General features: G+C 39.6%; 1 protein-coding gene across 1 annotated transcript in view; it reads left to right on the forward strand.

The window, feature by feature from the left end:
• The first annotated feature begins 313 nt into the window (after positions 1-313).
• scfd2 (sec1 family domain containing 2) overlaps positions 314-25,309 on the forward strand; it is a 354,011-nt gene continuing 329,015 nt past the window's right edge. Inside the window, exons 1-2 of the mRNA XM_034180512.1 lie at positions 314-1,226; positions 3,828-3,996. Coding sequence (XP_034036403.1) covers positions 413-1,226; positions 3,828-3,996 — 983 coding nt within the window. The 5' untranslated portion in view covers positions 314-412. The remainder of the gene's footprint in view (positions 1,227-3,827; positions 3,997-25,309) is intronic.

Raw genomic sequence — 25,309 nt, forward strand, 5'->3', positions numbered from 1 at the left:
AATATACACAATAATTTTAAACAAAGGAAGCATCATTATACTACATTAAATAATAACTACACTTCATTAGTGTAAATTTGTCACAGAAGAAAAAAGTATTTTTCTTTTACTGTTTTGGTTCACATTCAGTATTGTAACATTTAAATTAAGACAAACAAAATTATGTATGTGTTGTAGATATGTAACTTTTCATGAAAAACTAATAAATCATGGTAAAAATGAACTTTTGCAGCGATCACAAGCTTTCTCAACCAGACCGTGATTACCATAGCAACGAGTGTACGCTGACCGACGTCAATATGCTGCGACGTGGATTACGTCACCTTGAGGAGACGTGTGCGTTTGTTTTGTTGGAAGTTTTGCACTGTGCGTTTTGTTTTTGGCTCTGCTAAAACATTTGTCAACCCTCACAATGCTGAAGTCTGAGGATGTTATGCACGTCCCTTTGCGCATGTGGGACAAAGTGCTGTGTAAGGTGAACAAAGCGGTGGTTTTTGTTGACGATAGGTGCGCAGAGAGTCTGCACTGGAGCGGAGGAGCCGCCGCCGTGTTCGAAGCCGGAGCTCGGAACCTGAAGGCTTTCTCCAGCTTCGAATCGTGCGCGAAGACCGAACCCAAAGCCGTGTTTGTAGTGAGCACTTTGCTGAAGGGGACGACAGTGGACATCATCAAAGATATCATATCTGTGAGTCACTTCCGGTACTGCGTTGTGTTCACGGCCGTGGCTCACTCCGTGCACCTGCTGGCCAACAACGTGAGCGGCGAGCTGGACGGTCAACCCGTGTTCGAGCAGTTTGAAGAGAAGCTGTGTGAGTGGATGGGCAACATGAACTACACGGCTGAGGTTATGTATGTCCCTCTGGTCTTCACCCCGGTGTCACAGCAACTCCTCCTCACGCCCATCTTTGCGCACCTGTTCCCCCTCATCCCACCTGATCTGGAGACCGTGAATGCAACACGACCAGAGAAGAAGAGGTTTGGCCACCTGGTTGATTTAGACATGCACTCCCTGCCTTCTGAGTTACAAATTGAACTCAAGTCCTTAGTTTCAGCCCTAAATGCTGTGTTTGAGGCTACAGGGACCAGAGAAGAGAGCTTTGCTGTGGGGCCCATGAGTCGAATTATTGCAGGAGAACTCTCCAATCATCCCCAAGCAAAGAATAGAAGGAAAACAGCCCCTAATAAAGCATCAATTATCTTTGTGGACCGAACGATGGATCTCACAGGTAACCTCCAGCATTGTTGACCTTTTCAGTAGCTTAAAGAGTGTCCAAACACATTTCTGTCACAGAACGTGCCTAATGGCAATGAAAAGAACCCAACTACTGATCTGTCTACACTGACATCACTGATGACATGCCCCCACATGGTAGCCTGTAGACTCCACTTTCCCAAATTGTGGTGCATGCACCCTTGGGGGGTGCGTGCATTGCGCCTAGGTGGTGTGCAAGAGAAAATTTGTAATGGTGGAAAAAAAAAGTATGTATGTATGTATGTATATATATATATATATATATATATATATGTGTGTGTGTGTGTGTGAGTGTACACACTAATTCCCATACTTTTTAGGTCACACATCCATGTGTGCATCCTGGCTAAGTTAATGCACCACTGAAGTCATTCAAATTAATTTTTCTCCATTTCTCCATGTGACAACAAGCTGATGTCAGATATTTGCGCATTTATAAACCAATCAAGTTTGGGGAGGTACAGCCTACAAATATGATGACGTCAGGATGCAAGTATCTCTCTCTCTCAGAGAGAGAATTTGTATGTTCAGATTTGTTCAGAAAATATTTTCACACAAAATGTCTGGAAGAAGGTCAGACCCAAGATTCATATTTGTATACTGGCTCATTTGGTTTCATGCTGCTGTGTGCATACAGATTAAAGAACTTGAATTACTTGAACCTGACATCATCATATTTGTAGGCTGTACCTCCCCAAATTTGATTGGTTTATAAATGTGCAAGCGTCTGACGTCAGCTTGTTGTCAATTTGAATGGAGAAATATTAATTTGAATGACTTGAGTGGTGCATTAACGTAGCCAGGATGCCACATGGATGTGTGACCTAAAAAGTATGGGAATTAGTTATGAGGATTATTATTAATACAAACCAGTACTTTTACAGCCAGTTTTCTTCAGAGAAATCAGGATGGTTTTTTATCAGGCACTCATCAACACCCCCCCCCCCCCAACCAACAAAAACAAAACCAAATCAAGAAGTGCATTGTGCGACAATAGTGAGAAGTACTTAGAAACATGAACTCTTAAGTGAAAGCTGTAGGGCCTTTCAAATTTCACAAAATTGAGAAAATTTAGTTTCAACTGCAATTCAAGCATTATAATGTTGTCAATTTTATAACATATCAACCCCTTATCTAAATGCTAAGGAATAAAATTATGGTGGTGCAAAAAAACAATTTTTATGACTTATTTAAATCTTTTAAAAAAACCCAGTGGCACTATATCTTTATGTAATGTGTTCATTATTTAGTTAATCCTACCTCAGTCCTGGAAAACACCCAGACAACCCACAAGAGGTTACAGGCTTCTGTGACTGTGATTGGAGAAATTGTGCATAGTGCATGTTTTGCATTTTGTATCATCAGTTAAACAGCTTCCTGATGAAGTGGTATAGAGGACAGTTTTCTTCAAAAGAAGACCTGAAAGTTCAGCTACAATTTGCCAGAGGGTACATCTGAGATGCAAGCCTAGATTTAATGTTTTGGTGAGAGAAAATCCTCAGCGTACATTGACGAGCACAACCAAGTGTTGGGAATCGTGTACAGGAACATCTGTGCCGTATACAGATTACAAGTCCCCAAGTCCCGATTGGAGACACCACCAAAGGTGATTGAGAATGACAGGGCTAAGGTCCTGTGGGACTTCAAATTCCAGACACACAAGCAGCCACTGGGCAACCAACCAGACATAGTGGTGGTTAACAAGGGAAAGAAAACCACAGTTGTGATTGATGTGGTAATCCCAGCTGACAGCAACATCAGAAAAAAGGAGCATGAGAAAATAGAGAAGTACCAAGGTCTGAAGGAGTAACTGGAGCAGATGTGGAAGGTAAAGTCCAAAGTGGTCCCAGTGGTAATAGGAGCACTTGGAGCTGTAACCCCCAAATTGAGTGGCTCCAGCAGATTCCAGGCACAACATCAGAGGTCTCTGTCCAGAAGAGTGCAGTCCTAGGAAAAGCTAAGATACTGCGCTGAACCCTCAAACTCCCAGGCCTCTGGTGGAGGACCCAAACTTGAGCAACACACATACTACCCTGTCCGGGGGGTGAGAGGGTGAGAGTTTCTTTCAAGGGACTGATGCGGTTGTAATTCACACTAAGATGAAACTATCCAACAATGAGCAGTATTTTCCACTGTCACTGAGAGCACATTTTGGCCCATATAAGCATCGGGTGCTTTTCATTTTTGTGAAAGTCATCTTTGGGTTACATGGGCAGACACACATGGATGACTGATAGCACTTTTGAAACACCCATTGTTTGCAAATGTTTTGGAAAATTGACATCTTGAAGTTATTGCCCAGACTAACATGTACTGGAGCTGTTATGAATAAATTTGAGCATGTAACTGATTTATTTTATTGAAAATATGGTGTTATTTGACTCCTCATATGAAACAGTGTGATTCTGAATGTATTCACACTGAATTGATCATCGGAATTCATACACTGACCTCATTTCTACACTCTTGCCCTGAGGTTGCAGTGCTGGTTCAAATGTATTGATGTTTCACTTATGATTGTTACCACGTTTTGAACAGATTTTCAATTTGAAATCTCACTTGGCTTAAATCACAGGGGCTGTTGGTCACCATGGTGACAACCTGGTAGAGAAGATACTCACCGTGCTAAAGCCCTTACCTGGTCATGTGACAGACGTGCAGGTGGACATGCTCGAGCTCACAAGTCAGCAGCGCACCGCTCACTCCCAGACCACTGTGGCCCCCGGCTGCCTGGCACAAACCCAGTGAGTAAATCTTACTTCACCACAGTTTAGAACATCACAATTTTATTTTGCGTTTAGAGCAGGTTTCTCTGTGAGTGGAGTTGGGCTACCAATAGACCAGGATTGGATTCTTGGTCTGTGCTTAATAAATTCTGTCTATTCTCTTGTCCCAGTTTACCCAGCTGTAAATTTGTACCAGCCCTGGCTGGGGAAGTAACATGTGATGGACTGGCATTCCATCCAGTGGGAGTGTCACACTTTAGTCCACTTCACACTACGATCTCTAAGGATAACCACCAGCCTGATCGGCTTTAGGGCCTGTATAGTATCCATGGTTAAAATGCTGAAGTATAAAAAATAGACAAGATTGTGGATTCCAATTTTCTCTTGATCAGTTTGATTGTTGTCCATTTCTGATTTGTCATTTTCAGAATCAGAATCTTTATTGCCATTATACAAAAAAGTACAACGAAATTGCATATAGTACCATTCGGTGCAAAAGAGACATCATTGTGCAGTAGTGTTCAGAATAATAGTAGTGCTATGTGACTAAAAAGATTAATCCAGGTTTTGAGCATATTTTGTGTTGTTACATGGGAAACAAGGTAGATTCAGTAGATTCTCACAAAACCAACAAGACCAAGCATTCATGATATGCACACTCTTAAGGCTATGAAATTGTGCTATTAGTAAAAAAAAGTAGAAACGGGGGCGTTCACAATAATTGTAGTGTGGCATTCAGTCAGTGAGTTTGTCAGTTTTGTGGAACAAACAGGTGTGAATCAGGTGTCCCCTATTTAAGGATGAAGCCAGCACCTGTTGAACATGCTTTTCTCTTTGAAAGCCTGAGGAAAATGGGACGTTCAAGACATTGTTCAGAAGAACAGCGTAGTTTGATTAAAAAGTTGATTGGAGAGGGGAAAACTTATACGCAGGTGCAAAAAATTATAGGCTGTTCATCTACAATGATCTCCAATGCTTTAAAATGGACAAAAAAACAGAGATGCATGGAAGAAAATGGAAAACAACCATGAAAATGGATCGAAGAATAACCAGAATGGCAAAGGCTCACCCATTGATCAGCTCCAGGATGATCAAAGACAGTCTGGAGTTACCTGTAAGTGCTGTGACAGTTAGAAGACGCCTGTGTGAAGCTGGTTTATTTGCAAGAATTCCCGTAAGCCCCTCTGTTAAATAAAAGACGTGCAGAAGAGGATACAATTTGCCAAAGAACACATCAACTGTCCTAAAGAGAAATGGAGGAATATTTTGTGGAGTGATGAGAGTAAAATTGTTCTTTTGGGTCCAAGGGCCACAGACAGTTTGTGAGACGACCCCCAAACTCTGAATTCAAGCCACAGTTCACAGTGAAGACAGTGAAGCATGGTGGTGTAAGCATCATGATATGGGCATGTTTCTCCTACTATGGTGTTGGGCCTATATATATCGCATACCAGGTATCATGGATCAGTTTGGATATGTCAAAATACTTGAAGAGGTCATGTTGCCTTATGCTGAAGAGGACATGCCCTTGAAATGGGTATTTCAACAAGACAATGACCCCAAGCACACAAGTAAATGAGCAAAATCTTGGTTCCAAACCAACAAAATTAATGCCTTGCAGATGTGAAGAAATCATGAAAAACTGTGGTTATACAACTAAATACTAGTTTAGTGATTCACAGGACTGCTAAAAAGCAGTTTGAACATAATAGTTTTGAGTTTGTAGCATCAACAGCAGATGCTACTATTATTGTGAACACCCCCTTTTCTACTTTTTTACTAATAGCCCAATTTCATAGCCTTAAGAGTGTGCATATCATGAATGCTTGGTCTTGTTGGATTTGTGAGAATCTACTGTATCTACTGGTACCTTCTTTCTCATGTAACAATAAGAAATATACTCAAAACCTGGATTAATCTTTTTAGTCACATAGCAATTATTATTAACTATTATTCTGAACACTACTGTACAGAGGTTAAAAGGAAAATGGTAAAAATATAGAACCAGTACAAGAAAAGTTATATATGTTCGAAATAAACAGTTTTCATTCATTCATTCATTCATATATATGGGTGATTCTTAGACTATGGGCACTTATTATGTCCTTTGATCATATTGTATGAAAAACAGAAAAAAGGGGAAATTTCACACTTTTATAGTTATCTTTACAATGAAAGTGTGTTAAGAAATTTGTTCTAGTAGTCTATGATGACTTTTTCACCTTTTTTCAGCATCATTATATGCAAATATTGCCGTTTTGTGCTTGTCCCACACCCAGACTTTTGATCTTTAATGATAAAAATGAATGGTAAAGAAACGTTTTTTCTAATGTTTTAAAATATCTCTGAATAAAATATCAGTAAAATAATCAAAACATAATTGGGGTATTCAATGTCACACAACTGTTGTGATTTTTTTTAAACAAAATGTAGTTGTCCCACACTATTGCCGTAATTTCCACCACAACACTGTAATGTCCGTTTAAACAGTTTGTATGAAAGATTGTTTGGGTAGTTTCTATGGAGATAAACAGTGACATCAGAGCACATGTATATAGCGCCAAATCACAACAAACAGTTGCCCCAAGGCGCTTTATATTGTAAGGCAATGGTGTGGTGGAAATTACATTTACAAGGCCAATAGTGCCCGTAGTTAAAGAATCACCCATATGTGTGTGTGTGTGTGTATATATAAAATTTTGATTGCATTGTTATTCCCAGCTGAAGAGTATTCATTGCACAGGTTATCGAAGGGAGCATACTCTTTAGTGTTCATTTATTATTGCTACAACCCTGGGATAGTGCTGTTTGCTGTGATATGTGATATCTTGTTGTTTTCAGCAGCCATTTTCATATTTTATACATGAGCAAATGCAGTTTTAACCTCATTCACAGGTTCTACGGATTTTGCTTATGACATTACATGAGCAGGTCAATATTTGTCTCATTTGGACTAACGTATTTCCTTGATTAAAAGCCCAGGCGTTTATTTTTTCAAACCATGCTTAGAGCCGGCGCCGAAACGAGGCAGAGGTTTATTCAAGGTTGGCAATTATTAACAAAATGCTGCTGTTGCCCGCATTGTAATATGTGTTAAGTTTCCTACACATCCCTGAGTGTGGCGAACCAAGAACAACTGCTTTAGATCAGAGCCCTCTGCATTGCTGCAAGCCCTCTCCGTAGCCTGACATGCACCTCCCAAATGATGGAGACCGCAAGGGCTGTGATTGGTCACTTTTCTGACTTCACGCCTTCCTCTCAGAATCAGAATTTCTTTATTGTCCTGTAAAGGGAAATTAGTGTTGCAGCAGAAGCACACAAAAGATGAGGTCCATAAAGACAATAATGTAACAATATTAACAGTGAAAATAAGACCCAATTAAAAGTCTAAAATCAGACATGATAAAAACAACCATATTAAAAATCACCATACACATAGAAATGTCAAATGTTCAATCCAGAATTCATGCCAAAACACTACGAATTATTGCAAAAGTGCAGTGTGTGGATGTCCAAGTAAGCAATAGTATTGCAAGAAAAACCAAGAGCACCTAAGGGCTAATTGTCATTAAGCGATAAAATTGCACTGGGAATAAACGAGACCTGGAATCTTTTAGTCCTCCTCATAGCCCTAAAATGATAGCCTGATCATATCATGGTCTCTGGTGCTATTTTAAATGTTTTTGCAGTATGGACGCTGATTACATTTTGATCATGGGTCAAATAGAGGAATGTTTGGCAGAAAAGTCCACAAATATGACCAACTTCACAACACGGAGTCTAAGAACTACAAAGATGCTCCAATAACCCGCAATTCATAGAGAGAAATTGCATGCACTGTAACACTGGTTTGGAGGTTGATGATTGTATAAAGAAGTGGAGTTTGTTGAGGGACAAAGTGATCCAGAAAAATCCATTGATCCGGTGGTAAATTGCATTATGACACCAACCAACGTGATGGAGAACTTTAAACGGGTCACGGCCACGCCCATATCAGCATCATTGCATGGTTACGGAGTTGTAGAAGCATATATCAGCCTTTAGGATTTGAAGGTACCACTCCGTAGCGGACTTAGAAAAAAGACTGACTCGCACAAATGTGATTTTTTTTTTTCATGCACATAATACCCGGCGTTTATTTTAGGCAGGTGTTTATTTTTTCAGATGAGGTGTTGACCTCATCATAAATGAAGCAGGCCCTATTTAAGGTCAGGCATTTAATCAAGGAAATATGGTATATGTGTTTATGACATTCTTATCCAGTTATCAAGTCAAGTCTAGGAGCAGGTGCTTGCATTTCATGTTACCACATCTACCATACCACAGAACAACCCTACTTATGGCATTAGATTGGTGCCAAAACCACACTTGTGTAAAAAATGCATTTGGGCGTATTATATTATTTCACTCATGTAGATATTAAAAGTGCAAATTATCTCTGTGTGTGTGGAGCTCCTCCAGCGAGGGGAAAAGGTGCTGCGAGAGAGGACCAGCACCCCCTAAAATGCATTTGGTCATATTATATTATTTGTTGGGAAAATGATCATTTCTCTAGATAAGAAGGACCCTGCAGCAGGTCTGTTATCAACCATTTCTGCAGCGCGGCTCTGCTTTGAGCCTTGAACCAATGAAGCAGTGCTCTGATCTGCTGCTTCATTGGTTCTTTGCTTCACTCCTCTGCAGTGTCCCCTCTCAGTTATCCCCTCTCAAAACCATTAAAATATGTCAATCGTGAGTCACTTTTGTGTGGATTAAAGTGATTAACTGGGACTCCTGTATTGTTGTGTGAAAGAAATGAGAATCGTCCTCCATCTGTTGCTCCAAACGTTGCACCGCTCTCTTCTGAGTCAAGTTAGAAAGATGGAGTCCACTCACAATTAATAACTTCAAAACGAATCGTCGTTTAAATCAAATGACACCTCTTTCGAAATGTTGTAATACAAGTACAAACAATAAACTGCAATCAGTCAAAACGTTTTTTCCTCCCAAAATGAGACGTCCTGTGCTGACGTGCAGCAGCCCAAGACTGTATGGCTGCAGATCTGCAGACTCCAGCTGCCATCTGAGTTCAGCTCAGATGTATGGAGAGACTTTCATGCCATCTTGGCAACAATCTGACGCCATACCCCTCCGAAGTCCTGGAAGGCAACCACCCAGGGAGACAACCAATCCATTCCCACGTCTTGAAAGGAACAATCTATCTGCCTGCCACAACCAGGTGAAACATGGGTGCCACACTGGTCTTCTTCAGCTGCTGGGATCCTCAACACTGACGCTCGTGCTTGCTGGATCCTGCCCAGAGAAACGTGCCACATCTAAAATGCAAGTGACACTCCTCATCTGATTCTCCTGAAGTAACCACTCATTTGACACAATGTCTATTTGTACTCAGGGATCCTACAAAGAAAGAGACCTTGTACCGTGCTATCTAGTTGTTGCCTTTGCTCACTGGTGAAATTCCAAGTCTCGCAAACCCTACAGTAAACAGGAAGCACCAGGACACAAAGATTTGGACCTTTGTTCTCTGGCAGAAATATGGGCATTGCCAAACACTTCTGTCCAGCAACCTCATAACTCCATAACCTCTTCCCAGGTGTGTCTTGCTCCCAAAGGTGGAGGAGCCAGAGATGTTTATGTCTCTAAAAATGTTCTTTCACTGATGGTCACTGAAAACATGGATCTTTGTCTTGATCCAGGATAATTGCAAACCCAAACACTCCAACTGCTCGCTTAGCTTCTCTCAAATGCTGCAATCTGGTTATCCCATGTTTCTACAAAGATCACAGCATCATCCCTGAATTTGTCATCAGTAAACCATTCCTTGATGACAGACGCCTAAGCTGCTGATTTCCACAACCCTACCCAACACCCAGTCCATGTAAGCATCGAACAGTGCAGGAGACAGAGCACATCCACTCAGAAAAATTCAACATTTTCAGTTAGGTAGGTTTATTTGTTTGCTTCTGCGTCTTAACAGTGATGAGGTCATCAGTGTCCACTGTCTTTCCAGAGTTCTGCAAATGTAGCGTGTGACCCACAATAAGTTTGTTTGGCATGGGGATTTTTTTTTAAATGCATTAATTATTTTACACATTCATGTAATTTTTTTTCTCCTTTAATTAGTAGTAGTCACATGACAATAATGTCAGTTTGAGAGTTTGCAGTAAGAGTTGCACACAAGGTGAAACAGATCTGGCACTGTCTGGCAGTAAGCGGGGGAGTTATCTGTGATGAAATAAGACATTTTATTGAAATATATGGAAGGGTGGTTGTGCATTCGCCCACCCCCTTTTCAGGCACAAGTGTGAGCGGAAAGATGTGCAGATATGGTATATTTGGTCAAGAATGACTAGAACATTACTTGCTGGAGAAGCCAAAAGAAAGTATTTTTAATCATAATATTATATTATTGGGCTTCAAATTATTTGACCAGTAGATGCCATTGTGACAATGAGTTACTGTGGCGGCAACACACGGAAAAGAAGAAGAGTATATGAATTCACTTCAAAAGTTAAATGAAACATATTTTAAGCCAACATTGATTTTTTTTTTTTTTTTTTTTTCTCCTTTGACTGGCTTTTATTTTTGTCCCGTCCCTTTGTCTTCACTTTGTGCACTAGTGAGGTCATATGAAACACTGCTTCGTGATACGCTGCTTCATGATGGTTGTGTTCAATGAATGTATGGTTCAAATATTGCTCACAGAAATCCGTATTCATATCAGGAGATGTGTATTGATTTTGTTGATAACCTGTGCATGTATGGAGAGATTGCTACGGCACGACAATTATGTAAAATCCATGTACTTTTTACATTCCCTTTTTTTTGTGGAGGGATGGCAATAAATTGAACCCTTTGACACCGTCAGACACAGGAACATGTACTTTTTTACAGACAAAAACTTACCAGGTGAAATAACAGATGTATTTCTGTAAAATACTTTGTTCCTGGTGTTCTGACTGTTTGTGCTGCGCTGATAAATTCTGCTACCCACATCATCTGGCAGCAAGATCTAATGGAGACCTTCTGCCAGTGCATATGCTGGTCAAATAAATATGCTCATGCCTGCAATGAAACAACAAAAATATCATATCACTAAAAAATGAGGGAGACTATGACTTCTTTGAGCTGGACAGGGCCACCATCATTAAAATTTTTTTTTGCCCAAACATTTACGTCAGGCAAAGCCCAGTGTTGACTGCTGCAGAGACTGAATGCACCTTGACACTTGCATGAATTTGATACCCGCACTGACTCACAATCTTGCGTGCCAATGAGTAAACTCATCATAAATTGTTGTGAACTATGCACAAAGAAAATTTTGAAATGTTCAAAATTTCTGGCATGCATTAATTTCTTGCCACTTGCGTGAACTAGTCGTGAACATAGATTAGATTAGATATAACTTTATTGAGCCCATAGGAAGACTCCCTCAGCAAAATTGAGGTTCCAGCAGCATTGTATAGCAGCACACAGGGTAAGAAGCACACAGAGTATCAAAAGTGAAAGTAAAAAAGAAAAACAGTTTGCATTATGAATACACAATATAAATAGCAGACATACTGATCAATACTAGTTTATTGGCTGCTACTATTCCTCTCATTCCCGACCTCTGTCTTCCTGTTACTCCTCTTCCACCGAGTGAGGAGTAGTACAGTCTGATGGCCTAAAACACTCTGTGTTACTGCATGCTAATGCGGGCATTAAACCTGAAATTAGATTATGATGAGATGTTACCTCTCTAATAAGCATAACTTTACATATTCATTTTGTAACTCGTAAGGAATGAAAATGCAAATGTTTTACAAATCCATTACAATATATAGGGTGTCCCCCAAAAATATACAACATTTAAAACACTCGGTTTGACCCTTAAATGCTACAAACTTAATCACTTATGTTTCTTTTTTACTTGCAGAGACCCTGAGGTTTATGTTGGTGCCAAGCAAGACTCAGGAAAATGCCAAGATTAACCATACTACAGCAAACAAAAATTATTGAGTTTTGGCGCCAGAGTGTCAAACAGGTGCAGCGACTTTATGTTAGACTGACAAAATGCAGGGCCAGTATTGACATTGGTATGAAAGCCTTCAACCTTTCAGCTTTCTATCTTTGCTGATAAAATGTTGCATATTTTTTTGGGACACTCGATATATATATATATTATCAGGCATGCACATAACTGGTACTCATGGTGCTTGTGCATGCTAAAAATAAATGATGCGCAGCAGAAAACACAAAGGAAGTGCTTCATAAGAGGAAAGCAATGACTGATTGTAGGAAAAGTGTTTCTCTCTGCTGACTTGGTTTTACTCAACACAGCTCCCAGTGCTGTACCCGCAGAGTTTGATAATGCTCTCCTTCCTTCAGAAAAACAAAACAAAAAAAAAATCTAAAATAAAACCCAAGTACTTATAATAAGAAGTATAATTCAAAGAAATGGAACCAAAAACAAAGGCATGATTGCTCCAGTGTTCCCACTTCCTTCCAAAGTGTATAATTTTTGTTTTTCCTGGTTGATAGCCAACATCCATTTATTGCACCATGAACACATAATATTCAACATTTTTTTGCAAATTCTCCTCCATTTCCGCCACCAAAGCAATATCATCTGCATATAAAAGAATACTTAAATTAATATCTTCAGTCAGTATACCTAAATTAGCTTTCTTAATTTCTAATGCTAAATCATTTACATACAAAGCAAATACGAGGTCTGTCCAAAAAGTATCATACCTTTTTATTTTTTTCAAAAACTATATGGATTTGAATCACGTGTGTTTACATCAGCAAAGCTTGAACCTTCGTGCGCATGCCTGAGTTTTTCCACGCCTGTCGGTTGCGTCATTCGCCTGTGGGCAGGCTTTGAGTGAGCACTGGTCCACCCCTCCCGTCGGATTTCTTTTGTCTGAGAACTTGCTGAGAGACTGCCACTTTGCTCCATGAATTTTTTTTCAGAAACTGTTAGAGACAGGCAGTTGGAAACCATTCGATAGATTCAGTTGGATATCGGTGAAGATTCTGTTGGCGTCACGCGGATTATGGACTGTTAAAACCTTTTTAAAGACGGCCCACAGCGGCGGAGGGCGCGCGGCGTGCCGAGCGGCCGTTCGACAGGCTGAATCGACCAAGTCATTTCTAAACTGAATGCTGTGTTGATCCGGGACATCATGTGACTACCACAGAAATGGCAACAGAGCTGGACATAGCACTTTTGCGGCACATTCCACTGTTACAGGAGATTTTGTAATGAAAGACGTGCTGTGGGCCGTCTTTAAAAAGGTTTTAACACTCCTTAATCCGTGTGACGCCGACAGAATCTTCACCGATATCTAACTAAATCTATCGAATGGTTTCCAACTGCCTGTCTCTAACAGTTTCTGAAAAAAATTTCATGGAACAAAGCGGCAGTCTCTCAGCAAGTTCTCAGACAAAAGAAATCCGACGGGAGGGGTGGACCAGTGCTCACTCAGAGCCTGCCCACAGGCGAATGACGCAACCGACAGGCGTGGAAAAACTCACGCATGCGCACGAAGGTTCAAGCTTGGCTGATGCAATCACACGTGATTCAAATCCATATAGTTTTTGAAAAAAAATAAAAAGGTCCGTTACTTTTTGGACAGATCTCGTAAGGTGGGGGAAAGCACGTCACCTTGCTTTACCCCGAAATGGTGGGAAACCAGTCAGTTCTAAGATTATTTACCTGCAGGCAGGCAACTGGGGCTTTATAAAGTGCTTTGATGGCATTGTAAAATTTAGCTTAAATTCCAGCCTTGAGTAATTTCAAACCCAGAAGATCTCTATTTGTCCAATCAAAGGCCTCTGATAATTTTTTTCACTCCTCTGTCAGAAATCTCGCGAGGAGCACCTGGTCATGGCCATTTTATGGTGAAATGATGTTCTTTCCACTTCCGGATTATGGCCCCAGAGTGCTCACTGGAACATTCAGAAGTTTAGAAATTCTGTAAAACAACGCTATCAGTATGCTTTGTAACAATAAGGTTGCAAAGATCTTGAGACAGCTCATTGCTTTTATCCATCATGAGATGTTTCTTGTGGGACACCTTGGCAATAAGACATCTTTTTATAGGCCATGAATTGTGACTGAACCAGTTGATATTAATTTGCACTGACAAAGGGCAGGATTGCTTTTTAATTACTGATAGCTTTCAGCTGGTACCTTGGTTGTCCATGCCTTTTTGCATTTTCCTTTCTTCAGGTATTCAATACTTTTTCACTGTGTTATTTTCACATTACTACACATAACTTTGAACATTTCACTCTCTGCTCTGCCCAGGATACTACGTATAGCCAAAGTCAGAAGAATAAAAAATCAACCATGTTACTTTGTCACCATATATAGGCTCCCAGGCCCATATTCTGAATTCTTGTTGGTGACTTCAACATTCATAAGCCTTCTGACCCTTCTGTAAATCATTCATGGACATTATAGACGTATTAGGATTCCAGCAATGCATTCAGGATTTGACTCACATTCGTGGATGTGGTCCTCCTTCGTGGTATTGCTGTCACAAATATTGACATTGCGTCTCTTGCGTGAGTGGTTTCAGGTCACTCACTTATTCAGTTTACAGCCTATGTAGCGGCCCGGGTTCAAGTTCAGACTTAAGATGTATTTATTCTCCCTTTGGTATGCCTCGCGTACTGGCATAGTATGGAACTATCCTTCCTATCTCTTTAACTCATCTTATTAGCAGCGGAACAGGTCTCAGCCTCACTTCATTGAAATTCTGGGTCTGTTAGTGAAGCTCAGGACTACCTGCCGGCGATCACCTTAGTATTTTCTCTGCTTCCCTGTTGCTTTACTGCTGGTGAACTCATACCTTAGGTGCAGTTATTTCCGGCCGACTGATTCTACTCTTTCTTCTCTGTCCAAAGCACTGAAGACATTGTGCAAGGCTGACAGGTATGCAGTACAGGGCGCTGGACTGACCACGACATGCCCTGGCTGATGCTGACACAGCACATTGCAGTCTGCTTTTGAAATGTACTCTTCCATGAGGACAGCTTGTGCTGTGGCCCACTGACGATGTGATGGATGGACACTGGTCCTGCATCCCAGACTGAGGGATTATCTCACAATGCCCTGCCTGTGGCGCCAATGACTGCATGCTCATCTCAATGATGCACTTTATTTTTGATGCTATTCTGTTTTTTTCTGTTTCCTGTTTCTTTAGCATGGCAAAAACTTTGTAAAAACCTTGTAACTGTGAGAGAGGCCTCAACAGTGGGTCACTCCTCTAAGTCTGGTCTGCTTGAGGTTTTATTTCCTCAACATCATCAGAGGGAGGTTTTCTTTACCACTGTCACCTGTGTGCTTAGGGCTCAATTTTGGGGCATTTTTGAGCACATTGTGCGGCAATTGTGAGCACGTGCTCTCCCTACAACACTCCCAAAGTATCTCTCAAAGTAATGCAGAGTAAACCACAGAAGTCACTCAAGTTCTGAACACTGGGGAGATAGAGGTTAAAGACGTAGACTTGAGAGCAGAAGATCCTCGATTAAATTCCCTGTCAGACAGGAAAATTACGAAAGTCCCTTGAGCAAGATCCTTAATGCCCGTGTTACTTCCAATGTGCAGAGTGCTTTGCATGATGGCATGTTAATATCGATGTGTGACTTTGTGTGTGAAGGGGTGAATGTGAGGCATCATTGTAAAGTGCTCTGAGCATCTGCATCAGACAGTAAAGCAGGGGTGGGCAACTTGTTACAGAAAGGGCCAAGAGGGTGCAGGTTTTCTTTGCAGCCACTAACTCCACCAGGTGATTTCACTGATTAATATCACTTTGAGCAGATGGAATCAGTTAATCAGTAAAATCACCTGATGGAGTCAGTGGCTGCAAAGAAAACCTGCACCCTCTTGGCCCTTTCTGGAACAAGTTGCCCACTCCTGCAGTAAAGTGTGATTGAAATCCCATGCATTTATCATTTATAATGAGCACAGTTGTGTAAGCTCTCTAAATCCACTGTACATAGTGCAGTAAACCTGTTGTTGTAGCAATAAGCTTAGCTCCCCATCCTATTCAAGTTTTTGTAATACATTAAGTGTCCCTGTAAACACTGGTTTCGTGATTTGACAGCCAAAAGCTGTAGTCTGTTAAAACAGGAATAAGTGGCAGTTTTGGACTTTTGTGCTACATATAACCATGTTTCAAGACATTTGATACAGAATGTCAATTGTTTAGCTTGACAACACTATGTAGTAGTCATTCATGGGGTCATATTATACACTTTTGATGCAAGCTAATAAAAGTCACCTCTTTATTATGCACAAATGTATCATCTCGGATTGAGGATTTCAGGTGAGGAGCAAAGCAACATTATCTGTAAAAGCTGCCATCAGCAAATTGTACCAAAAGGCAAAAGGTTCATTCCATGTCAGTTCAGCGAGGGCCTCACACACTTTGTCTCAGATTTTCTTCAAATATTCTCAGACGATTCAGAACATCAAATCTGAAGTTTGAGCCTGTAGGCCAGTAGTTTCTGAGATATGGCCAATTTAGTGTGCATGGGGTCTGCTGTTTTTTTAGACAGAAATTATGGCCGTCATTTCTGGAGCCATGTTCAAGGTAGAATATCTCAGCAAATAATGGACTTAGAGGCCTGAACTATAGTCAAACAACAGACATTGACGCTAAACTGTGAAGTTTATGTATGCTCAAACTATGGAAAATAATACATTGACTATTGCGAGCATCCATGTTTGAGACACTGAAGCATACCATTACACTCAAAGAAGCCTTTCCATTTCTTGGCCCCTTAATGTCAGCTATACTGGCTATGAAATATGTGAATTTGGCATATCTGTGGTAAACAGTTATGGTGGGATCAGATTTCAGGGGTTTCCTCTGAAATCTGAAAAAAGCATTTTGTGGTCAAATTTTATTAGGAAAAAAACTCATGTGGGCAGTAAATAAAACTCTTCAAACTGATTCCATTTGAAGGTATTGATATCTACTTTGTGTTATAAATATGGCCTTCTTTATGAAATTCCTTCCTGGTTAATTTAAGCATCCAATTATGGCGAATTTGTGCACACGCAAATGTATTTCTAGTGCTGAAATGACAATTTCATTTTAATTGTGTGCACACACTGCATTCATATGATTCATGGCACACCCCAGAATGCTTGCACATAGATCTACCAGGGGGATTCCCCAAGGTTTCCACGGTGACTAGGCTTATATCCACCTGCATGATGAGTGTGATGTTGTGTGATGTGCCTGTTTTGCAAAGCAGAAGTTCTCTTGTTGCATCATCTAATTCTGTGATGGGCTTGACCCCTTGTTTCCCACAAGAAGCCATGAAATTGAAAAGTGTTATTCCAAAGCATTACATGACTCTGACAAGACTGATCAATAATGATAGAAAAACTGCATTCAGTGTTTATTGGTCTGTTTAAAGAAATTTGAAATGAAGATCATCAAAATATTCACCTGCAGAAAGAAGTGTGATGACATTCACTTTCATCAGACCAAAAAGAACAGGGAGGAAGATGTGCAGCCATTCTTACTACAACCAGACTGACAGCAGCAGCTTTGAACATGTCCAGACATGCAGTATCCCATTCACTGCATTGCTCATCACCAGTTACCAGTGCAAAGTTCAAAAACCAGCATCTGTGATGGTATGGGGTTTTGTTAGTGCCCACGGCATGGGCAACTTACACATCTGTGATGGCACCATCAATGCTGAAAGAAACATCCAGGTTTTGGAGCAACACACGCTGCCATCCAAGCAACGTCTTTTTCAGGGACGTCCCTGCTTATCATATGCCAAGCCACATTCTGCACGTGTTACAACAGCTTGGCTTCGTAGTATAAAAGAGTGCGGGTACTAGACTGGCCTGCCTACAGTCCAGACCTGTTGCCCATTGAAAATGTGTGGCACATTATGAAGCGCAAAATACGACAGCGGAGACCCCAGACTGTTGAACAACTGAAGTCGTACATCAAGCAAGAATGGGAAAGAATTCCATCTACAAAGCTTCATCAGTTAGTGTCCTCGGGTCCCAAACTTGATGTAACACAGTGGTAAACATACCACTGTCCCAGCTTTTTTGAAACGTGTTGCAGGCATCCATTTCAAAATGAGCAAATATTTGCACAAAACAATAAAGTTTAACAGTTTGAACATTAAATATCTTGTCTTTGTGGTGTATCCAATTGAATATAGGTTGAAGAGGATTTGAAATCATTGTATTCTGTTTTCAGTTACATTTTACACAGTGTCCAAAATTCATTGGAATTGGGGTTGTATGCACATGTACAGGGTGTGCATCCCCTCTCCAGTGATTTTCTGATTAGGCTGAATACAAAGCCCAGTATATTGAAAATGGTTCTACGTCTTGCTTGTAAAAGTCATCTGGAGGAGCATGTGCTGTACTTACACATTGTCTGTGTGCTACCAGACTCTTATGGAATGACACCTCTGCAACACTCTTACATTTTCTAACTGGGTGTTTGTGTTGTGGATGGATTGCTATTCTGAACACCGACTCCAGTGGGAAGTTTCTACAGGCTGGAGACCAACTGTGGGCTGGGATGCAGAGGTTGCATTCTATATTAATGACATTTGTCATGCTGTTTCTCACATCTGACTGCCTGCAGCTGTGAATCAAACCACAGTGACACTTTGTGCAATGTTTTCAAGTCAATTTCAGATGTAGTTTTGTAAGTTATGCACACAGCCACACGTGTAGTTGGATAAATACTGCCTTTCCATCCTCGGTGGTGTGGTGCGGCTGAGAAGCACAGATTTCTCAGACTTTGTTTTGTTGGCACTAGGTGAACTGTGGAAAATAGTCAACCCTACTGGTTCTTTGTGGTTTAATTGTCTATATAATATGTTCCATTCTGCTGGATGTTTAAATGTCTATGATTAGATATTTTTAGCACAAGCCACAGTGTGTTTTGATTGGTTTTGTTGTGTAGACAAGCTCAACCCTTTAAGTATAAGGTGTGGTTCTAAGGTAGATGTGCTATAATGATATTTCCCCTTGTAATTGTGGGATGTTTTTATAGATTAGTATGTCTTCAATATTCTGTGGGTGGTTGTTGATTCTAGTTCTCCTGACGAGACCCCACGCTACTTTACAATCATGGTGATATTGTCTTTCATGCTCTGGTTTGAATTTTCCTTGTTTTACAACCTGAGTTTCACTCTGTGGGTCTAGTCTTCATGCCAGAGAGTATGTGTGCTTTAGGTGGTTTGTGTGCACATGCTTTTCCTCTGCAGGTTTTTTTTTTTTTTTTGACTTGCTTGTGCACTGTAGCAGTCTTTTTAAACTGTAAAGTAGTGCAGTGGTGTGCACTACACACAGCAGTTGTGAATGAACATGGTAATGGAAGTGTTGTTGTGTGTGTTTGTTTATGGTCAGGTACCTTCCAACCCAGTTTTGGTAATTTGCTGTGCTTAGCCGCATGGGTCTTTTGATCTTGAGGAGGATGGATGAACTCCATTGGCAGAGGGCATCAAGTTTGTCTTCCATCTTCGACTGAACCCTGCGCTCTCGTCATTTGGCTGTTGCAGACCCTCATCCTGTGGTGGGAGTGTGTTCATGTGGGCACAATCCAGTATGGGTGGCCAAGGTGCTCTCAGCCTGTCTCTGGAGCTGCTGAGCCAAGGCCAGGCAGTGCAACTGACCGCACCCTGCCATAAGAAAACACTGCTAGTCTGCCATCTTCTCAAATCTGCCTCGCAGATCCTGTCGGCTTGTACCACCACGGAAGGAGGGAAAACACCTATTTTTGTCCAAGACGGGGAAAAGCGAGCATGAATAAAAAGCCCTGCACACTTATTTCAGTTCAGGCTCTGTGGGAAAATGAAGAACATTAAGCAAATATAGAAAGTTTGGACAGCAGTGCTCAAATGACAGACATCTTAAGAACAATTAATTCTGTACTTATTCCATAAGAAAGGAAGAGGTGGTGTTAAAACTGGCCACATTTGTTCTGTTGGGGTTCTTTGTCAGGCAGAAACTGAGGCATCCTGTTTTTAAACTGTCAAGATCTGATTGAAAGAGGATACAGTCATACAAAATGTTAAATGAAGCATTTAAAATGATTTGTATGCTCAGTAACAAGCCTGTGCCATCATTGCTTGTAATTTGCATTCCCATACAGGCCGACCTGATCATTATGTTTTCAGGATTCAACAGTTTGTTTTACCAAGCACACACAGGATAGTGATGGTCTCCAAATATCGAGAGCCTGGCCCATCTTCATCAAAACATAATTCTTATAAATAACTACTACTTTTCATGTTCGACTGTGCGGGGGAAACGCACATGAAGTAATGGTTGCACAAAATAGCTTATTCATCTTTTGAATCAAGGATTGAAGTGCGGATATGAGACCCAATCTTGCCTCTTAGTTTTTATTATTAAAATATGAAGCAAAGCTCAAGCAGGAATAGTCACAGCTATATGTGGAAGCCTTTTCCCACCAGAAAAAAAAAGAGTAAATGATTCCTCTGAGCCAGATACGTCAAAGAGCAAGAGACCTTGTTCGCAGATTGTTTCTGTCAGTTAGTCAAACACTGCCCTAATTTTTATCAGCTTTCCAAATGGTCAGCATGTCCTCTAAAGCTATCTTTTTACCAGGTAATTTTGGCGGCACAGTGCAGGGTTTTCATCACGCTCAGGATTCACTCAGATGACACTTCCTTTGGTTTGTCTCAGATATTGTCTTTGTTTGCTGAGCTACCTAATTTTACTTTTCTCTTTTAATGGAAAACATGTTTCCTCTTGAAGTCCAGAGTACATCCATCAGGTAGATAACTTGTATCTGAACATGTACTCTGTGTTCCCACCAGTGCCCTGAGTCTGAGATAACATGACCTATTTTGGCTTTTTCCGTTGTTCTCAAAATGGTGTCACACTGTCATTTGGCATTAACGACCAAGCACACCACTACTATTATCAATCAATCGATCAATCAGCATTTATTTATAAAGTGCTTTACAGCACCAAATGGTGTCCTCAGTGCTCAACAGTAAAAACACAGATTCACAAAAATAAAAAACACATACAATAAATTTAAAACAGCACATACAAACAGAACATGTCACCTCCCCACTAGGAATTAAAAGCCAGTTTAAAGCCCGTTAAGTATTACTACTACTTTCAGCACTGCATTTCGAATTGTACACTGACAGCTGTAGGTGTTTTAAAGAAAATGGCTGTCTTGTATAATTTTCAGATGACACTGCACTACTGTCACTTCTCCAGGGTACAGAGTCAGACCATGGCTGTGTTTTTTTACAACTTTCTCATGTGGTGTGCTGATCTCAGTTTTTCTAAAACTAAGGACCTTGGAGTTGATTTAAGGAAGAAAAAAAATACAGGTAGTCCTGCTGCCAGTATCACTCACTGAGACATGGTTGGAAAAGTTGACTCTTAAAGTTTTCTGTTTCACTCATATCTCAAATTCGACAAAAACACTGAGTTGATTGTCAATACAGTCCAATAAAAAAATTGATTTTCTGCAGAATGTTTAATTCCTTTGGTCTCTAAGCCAATGTTGTGTACTGTATACCTGTCATACAGAACTAGTGACCATAATAGCTGTTGTTTTATTCAACCATCTTCCCAGGTAACTCACCGCAAGGGACCATACGAGTTGATTTGTAGTGCATAACTAATGCAACTATAGCTCACTGTTTCATTTTCATTTCATTTTCATTTATTTATTTATTTCATTCATTTAAAAGAAAAAAAACAGAAAAGCAGAAATAAAGCATCTCCATTACCAGAATGAAAAGGAGCAGAGAGAAGAACAAGTCTTATATTTTCTGCCCCTTTTTACAATACAATCTTTCAATATCCAGCGTCATTTTTCAACATTATTTAACAGATTGTATTTCTTTAACTTGTCACATACCACTGACTTATTTCATAATTATGACCATTATTAAATAGATTACATCTCTGACAGGTTACATTTTTAAACTTAAAACATTTTATACATTATTAACAAATTACATTTTTTTTTAACTTCCTTACAGCCCACTAACTTATTTTATAGTTTCATACTTACTTAATACATCTAGTTTAATACGTTTTTTAAATAATTTAAGCGACCTTAATTCTTTAATTTCTTTGTTGAGATTGTTCCATAATTTTACACCATTTACTGCAATACTCTGTTCTTTTACTCTGGTTCTGTATCTTGGTTTTCTAAAGACTTCTATTCCTTTCAGTTTATAACTACTTACTCTTTTCTCAAACATATTTTGAATGTTTGTTGGTAAAGTATTTTTATTTGCTTGGTACATTGTTTGTAATATTTTCAAATCGACCAAATCACGAAATTTAAGTACCCTGTACTTAATGAACAATGGATTAGATGGATCTCTAAAACCACTGTTGCTAATCACCCTTAAAGCCCTTTTCTGCAGAATAAACAAAGGTTGTATATAAGTTGTATATGTTGATCCCCAGATTTCTACACAATAAGTTAAATATGGGAAAATCAATGAATTGTACAATGTTAATAAACCATAACTATTTAATGAATATTTTACTTTATGCAAAACAGCAATGGCTTTCGCTATTTTTCCTTTTATGTAATTTATGTGTGACTTCCATGTAAGATCTTCATCAATTATGACTCCTAAAAATTTCATTTCTTTTACCCTTTGTATATCCATTCCATCTATTTGTAATGACACGTTATTTTTTTTTGCTCTGTCATTAAACAATATGAAATTTGTCTTATTAATATTTAGTGACAGTCTGTTTATATCAAACCAATGCTTAACCTTTTCCAATTCTGTTTTTATCACTTGTGCTACTTCCTGTATATCTGATCCAGAGTAAAACAGCGTTGTATCATCAGCAAATAAAATGCTACCAAGCACATTAGATACATTCACAAAATCATTGATATACAAAATAAACAGTTTGGGTCCAAGTACTGATCCTTGTGGTACTCCATAAGCAATATTACACAATTCTGATTTGATATTATTTATCTGAACAAACTGTTTTCTGTTTTCTAAGTAGCTTTTTACCCACTGATGTGCAATACCTCTTATTCCATATTGTTGTAACTTGTGAAGCAATCTTGAGTGGTCAATAACATCAAAAGCTTTTTTCAAGTCAATAAAAATACTTACAAAATAATCCTTATTTTCTATTGTTGATATTTTCTCTATTAATTCCATAATTGCCATAGCTGTCTAATGTTTTGTTCTGAATCCATACTGAGCATTATTTAAAATATGATGTTTCTCAGTGAATTTATCCAACCTTGTCACAAAAACTTTTTCCATAATTTTAGAAAACTGTGGAAGCAATGATACTGGCCTGTAATTAGAGAATTTATGTTTGTCTCCATTTTTATATAATGGGACTACCTTGGCAATTTTCATTTCATCTGGAAAAATCCCTGTTGACAGAGACAGATTGCAAATATAAGTAAATGGTTCAATAACAGTTTCTATTATACTTTTTACATGTTTCATGTATTTAGGCTAGCTACACCAAGCTGCATCCTTTTGGTATGGGTGCAACATGTCCAAGTGGCATTTGCTGCACTGGATTGGGGTGAACATTGTGCCCAATATACCTTAAAGAGTCTCGGTCACAGGCTAGGACACCAAGCTTACTCGTTGACTAAGAACCTAATGATCACTCCTGGGGACTGGAAATTGGGAAGTGAGCACTCCAACCTTTCTATTAATGGACAACTTGATTGACCAATGTACAAAGCAGGTAGCTCAGTGGCTTAAGAGTTGTGCCACCAATATGCTGACCTGGACTCAGTTCTGTGTCATTCCATCTGTATGTGTTACCAGACAAGAAATTTCACCTGCATTTTCCCAGTCCACTCAACTGTAAATAAGTATTTGTCTTGGCTGTGAAAGTTACCTGTGATGGACTGGTGTTCTATCCAGGGGACGTTATAGAGTCTTATCCACTTCACACTATATGTGGGGATAAGCAATGGCTCCAATGGGCCTCAGAGTATTTATAGGAAACTTTACTTTTCTGAGCTAATTAGAGTTTTTTGTAGTTATTGTTGTTCTGTTATGCATAAGGTAGCATATTGTGATGTGTTGCACATCACCTTTTAACCATAACAGGCCCTCTAAAATTCAGTATGTGAATTTGCTTTTGTGAAATAACTCTACCTGTTAAACATTACCAGTTCATAATCGGGTACAAGATGATCATGGCTTTCAGTTGTCATTTATCATGTTTTATCACGTCATTCAATCTGTTTTAAGACAGGCAATGTTTCAAAATGTCTTTGCAATAAAGCAAGAGTGATAGCATTTTAGTCTGGCTTTAGATAAAGGTTTACAGAGTATGCTTTGGGTAGTGAGCACTAATCCTGTAATGGAGCTGTGCATTTCCATTTGCACAGTAAAACCCTACTACTACTACTACTGTCATGTTAAAATGCTTTTATTGTAAAGTAGTGGAGCCCCATTAAACACACTACAGCTCTTCCAAAACATGAACATGTCTGACCCAGTACAGACTGTTTCTGTGTGTTTTTAGAAAAATAAATCAATCTTCTTCTTTGATTATTGTGCAGTTTAAGTGCCAAATGAGATCTTGCCCATACTGAGTTGATGGATGTGGTTTAAAGTACGCACACTAGGGAACCTGTTGAGTATTGATTGTCGCCAGTCATAATCTGAGAATTCTGGTGAGACCTTGTCTTAAATTGTTCATGTGCTGTGATGCATAAAATGTATGTTCACTGCTACGTTAATAATAGTTTCAAAGCTATACACTCTGAGAATTAGGTTTTTTTTTTAGAGTAGTTGTATGACATTTCTGAATCATTAATATTGTATTGTAGAAGTCATGCCTTCTCATGTGTGAGTAATAAAAGATTGGTTATAACGAATTACACACAAAAATTCATTTGCACATACACTCTAAAGGTTTAACCAAACAATGAGGGGCCTACAGGATGAGGAGAAAATTGAAGAAATCCTGAGTCATAAAGTTTTACCCATTTTTTTTTTTTGTGCTGCATCACACATTTACGGGAACACTATCCCCCTCCTCACCGTTCACCCATTAAAGAGCTGGAGAAGGTCATGGGTATTTCAGCAGTTTAACAGCAGTTTGTTCTTCACTTTACAGTATTTGATACTTAACTGCCTTTAAACTGAGGAACACTCATTACAAATTTTGTGGAATTTAGTTTGGTCATCCCCGCACACCCCCACTCCCATAAACAAAAACACAGCCAGTCCCAGTAAGCCACAGAGATTTCAATACTGTGTGCTACAAATCAAATGCAACAGTGCCCCCTTCAGTTGGTCTTTTTTGTTTGTGCAGAGCACT

The sequence above is a fragment of the Thalassophryne amazonica genome, chromosome 10, assembly GCF_902500255.1.
Source record: "Thalassophryne amazonica chromosome 10, fThaAma1.1, whole genome shotgun sequence".
Lineage (NCBI taxonomy): Eukaryota > Metazoa > Chordata > Actinopteri > Batrachoidiformes > Batrachoididae > Thalassophryne > Thalassophryne amazonica.